The following is a 4,549-nucleotide window of genomic DNA, read 5'->3' on the forward strand; positions in this document are numbered from 1 at the left end:
CTGATCACTTGGCATTTAGTACCTTGATTTGTAATATATTCTTATAGATTTGTATCTTTTCTAACCAATTACGTGTGTGTGTGTGTGTGTGTGTGTGTGTGTGTGTGTATGGAGTTATTTTATATGTATTTTGGCATCCCTACCAACTAATATTAGTGAACTCAACATAGATACTTGAACATGGGCTTTTGAGAAAGAATCATATACATCTCTTTGGAGAGAGAGAGAGAGAGAAATCAGATAACATAAAGATAGGTTAATTTTACTTCTAAAATTGTAAGAAATTGAGTAAGCTCAACTTTACTGTCATTTCCACGAAGAAAAAACATGATAAAATTGAACAATGAGGGAACCAGTACAGGCAAATTTATCTTTGTGTCTCAGTTTATAAACTGGGATAAAATTATAAGTAATGCACTGCCACCCAGTGGCAAACTTTCACTTTAAATAAAATAATGGTTAAAACAGACAAAAGACTCCAGCTATTAGGGATCTTTTTTCAGGAGCTTTTATACTCCATTAGGAAAATATGAGGAAAAGAGAAGTTAATACTCAGGTCATAGGAAATGTTAGACCAAACAAGAGTAAATAACTATCCCAAATCAAATAAACAAACTCTAAAGAAAACAGCAAAAACAAAATTATTTTGATATTTATAATATAAGATAAATGGAAATTTGAATTTTGCCTAGATATTCAATATCAATAAATTGATGTTTATTTTTTAGATATCAAAATGGTGCTGTGCTAATGCTTTAAAAATAAAAGCATTTTTATCTTTTAGGGGAAAATTCAGGAATAATTATTAATAAAATGATGTGCTGCATCAAAATAATATGAGTAACAGAGGGAGATAAGTTGGAGTTACATTTGAAGAATTTGAGCTAAAAATTTATCATTTTTTAAGCTAGGTGATAATTACATGGGGATTCATTATACAACTCTGAATGAATATATCCTATCCTTAGGCCTATAATTCAACACATAAATGACTCTTGCCAAGTAAAGAGAAAATCAATAGGACTGATAATACAAAAAAAATGGCTAGCAAGAAATAATAAATTTATTCCAGTGGGAAAATATAGGAAATCAGTTAAGAGTGTGGCCTTTGGAATCAGATCATTCCTGTTCTTTCACTTGCTATTAATTTTGGACAAGTTATTAAACCTCTTTCCTTATTCATAACAAGGGACAGCAATACATAACTTTAAATGGTTATTTTAGGTAATGAAGGACACACTTATATACAAAGTAGTTACAACAGGATTGGAATATTGAGGTATTCAATGAATGTTGACTACTATGAACTATTAGAATAAAGGTTGCAAAATCCAGAAAGCCAAAGTCCATATCCTTCTTTACTTGTTCAACGTATGTGATCACTTCTATTCATAGTAAATGAAAGATGTTACCTTTTGGAGATGAGGGGTGGTCAATTAAATACCAAATGTCACTGGTTTGGTTAACTATTTCACTAGGTACAGCTGGAATTATAAGACTTGGGTGACTAAGTGTGGTGGGACATTTTATTTTAGTTGAATTAATTTGTTTCTATTTGGTGAATTGGAGGCAGCATGACATAAATTGTGAAACCACCAGGTGTCAGTATTGTCACAAATTGAACCTCCACTGAAGATTTTTTTTTTTTTTTAATTAACTTGGTCTCACATTGTATTTAATTAAAGAGTGAAAAATCTTATATTAGAGAGTTTCCTTTTTTAGGACTTTTAATATATCCTATTGGCTTGTGGCAGGACCTAGAGTCACTCACTAAGAAAAGAACCCTGTATAACTTCTGCTTGATACCCCCATGTTCACTCTTTTATGCCACATTGATTCTGCCTTCAAGCAGAGACATTTGTAATGTCTTATTTGATTAGTTTCTGGAAGTGCAAAAATTAGATTTCTGTTCAAATTGGTCCATTTAAACCATCTTTTAACAAAAACTACTTTTTTTATAGCTTACTAAAAAACAATCAATAGTTACTTTATTCCAGGCACAGCAAATTATTTTAGCTTTGTTCAAAATTTTTCTTATGTCCCTGAAGTAAGTTCAGCTCTAGAAATATAACATATAACTCTATGTGCACTTAAGATTAAGTTGCCAGATTTTGAATAGATTCCCCTAATTGCATCCTGTTTAAAATACAATTTCTGATTTATTCACACAAGAATACTTGAAGTACTCTTCACCATAAAATGAATTCATCATACAGTATCTTGAATCTTAGATTATTCTTTCAAATTTTCATATGCAAGTTTTAAATACTACAACAAAATTCTCAAAATTGCATTTTTGCCAATGAAATGTTTATTATTTGGAAGAATCAAATTTCAAATGCAGTAAGAAACAGTATTTATTAATAATTGCATAATCTGTTCTTTACATATCTAGTACCAACGTGATTTACCAAACTTTGTAATAACTTACAAAAGAGACACTTTTGAATTAAAATTTAAGTCACAACACTTAATAACAGTAAGTCATTATCATAAAGTTATGAATATGGTAGGAAACTTTCTGCATTATATTTTAACAGTAATACTTATAAAGGCATATAACTAAAAAAGTGGGGTCTTTACTTATCACATTTAATATTAAATGGTAAATATTTTAAATGCCCAGTTAATTAAGGGTAACAATTCATTTACTTTGTTACCCACAATTTTAAATTTATTATTGAAGATTGAGTGTGCAATCAATGTATCATGTGTAGAGAACCAATCAGTTTCTGTTTAAGAGTGTAGACTCTGGAAGCAAGCTGGGTAGCTTTGACTCTTGGCTTCGCTGCCCCAAATTATCTCAACTGTCTATCTCTTGGTTTCCCCTTCTATAAATGGGGATGTAATAATTGAATCTATATCATAGAATTATTGTGAGCATTATCTATTATATGTAAAGCAAATAGTTAATATATGTAAAGTACATGGTACACACACACACACACACACCGTTATTATCATGATGGTGTCATTTGTATAGTGTTTATCTAGAGTTCATTTGTATTATCTAGTATTCTTATTTGGATAAGGGTAAATAATATATGTCTGATATATTTAAATATTACAATTACATATCGGTTATAAACAAAACAATAGGATGTTAACAGTGGTTGTCCCCAGGTAGTGGGATAATAGTTGAATTTTATTTCTTTTTAAAATGAGAAACAAATAGTTTTATAATTGTAAAATTTAAGACAATTTATTTGCAAATAATGTACACAGTTTAGCATGGATTACATTGATAAAAGTGTAGTCTAAGTGTGTAAAAACTGACGCACATCAACTTCCCTTATATGGTAGAAAGTAAAATATGCTATTCAAGTCATAAAGAACTATTGAGAAGTTTTAAAAAGGTTTCCAGGGAAATAAAGGAAGGTGGCTTTGATTTGGCGTTTGAAGAAGAAAGACAACATTAATTCCAGCAGAAACAGCAGAAAGGATAAGCAAATTTTATTTAGATTTGCACTTATAAATTGTCCAGCAATTTACTACTCCTGAGTCCTCACCTCTAAAACAATGCCATATTCTGAGACACCATGGGCAAAGAGTTATGTAATTGTTAAGTTTCTCATTTGTCTTCATATCTCTAATATATGGGTGCCAGTGGCTGAAAGATGATAAACAGGATGGTATAGAAAGATGTATCACCTACAAGCCTTGTCAATGCAGCTGGGATTCAAAAGCAATTTTACCAAAAGCCCGGTGGCCCATTAAATCTGCTTCATACATGGTGAGTTTGACTTTCTCTACATTTGTTAGGAAATGCCTCCAGCACTCTTGTTAACAATTGCTTTAATGCAGGAGTTTTTAATTTGTTGTTAGTGTATTATATAAAGTAAAAGCTTTCCTATCATTAAAAGTAAATCATGCAGACATCTGCTTTTTTTTTTTACATGCAAATAATGGATTATCTAGAATTTTGAATTTTCTTACTACAAAGACACGTAGATTGAGGCCTGAATATTGTGAGGAACTTCCCCCATATATACTCCCACCTCATTTGGAGCAGTCCATTTTGAGTGAATTACACTCCAATAAAAAGACATTGAAAAACATACTTTTACCATGGCTCAAATTCTACCTTGCTTTGTAGCCCTGTACAAGTGTGTCTAAGCAGATAAGATGTGTATTTGGCATACAGAACAATCTTTTCAAGCAAAGATGATGAAATAGCAATTTTAAAAAGATAACAAAGCCCATACATGTTTACTTTCACTAACTTCCTTTGTACCATCTTCCTTAACAGATACAGAAGGTGAGGAGATGTGTATAGTGTGATTACAGATAGCGTGGAAGAAAAGTTTACCAAGAAGACATTCAAGAGCAGGTGAGAAAAAATTTTAAGACTTGTTATTGAACGCTTACATTAACTCTTTAGAATTACTACTCAAATGACTTTCTTCAATAACATGTACCTTATAGAAATCCTGCTCTCATACAAACTGTAAATAAAGTATTTTTAGTGGAGTCGGAAAGAATGAAGTCCCTCGATCAGAGAATTATTATTTGTCTTAGGTTTCACTTAGGAAAACCACCAGTGGTGATG

At 31.1% G+C, this 4,549-nt stretch overlaps 1 protein-coding gene across 1 annotated transcript; it reads left to right on the forward strand.

Moving 5' to 3' along the window:
• The first annotated feature begins 343 nt into the window (after positions 1-343).
• Positions 344-4,348, forward strand: LG09H7orf78 (linkage group 09 C7orf78 homolog). The gene is made up of 3 exons (XM_074339753.1): positions 344-361; positions 2,396-2,497; positions 3,608-4,348. Exons 1-3 carry the CDS (start codon positions 344-346, stop codon positions 3,785-3,787), a joined length of 300 nt encoding a protein of 99 aa, XP_074195854.1. The 3' UTR covers positions 3,788-4,348.
• Positions 4,349-4,549: the final 201 nt, after the last annotated feature.

This window comes from Rhinolophus sinicus, linkage group LG09, assembly GCF_036562045.2.
Source record: "Rhinolophus sinicus isolate RSC01 linkage group LG09, ASM3656204v1, whole genome shotgun sequence".
In the NCBI taxonomy this organism is placed as follows: Eukaryota; Metazoa; Chordata; class Mammalia; order Chiroptera; family Rhinolophidae; genus Rhinolophus; species Rhinolophus sinicus.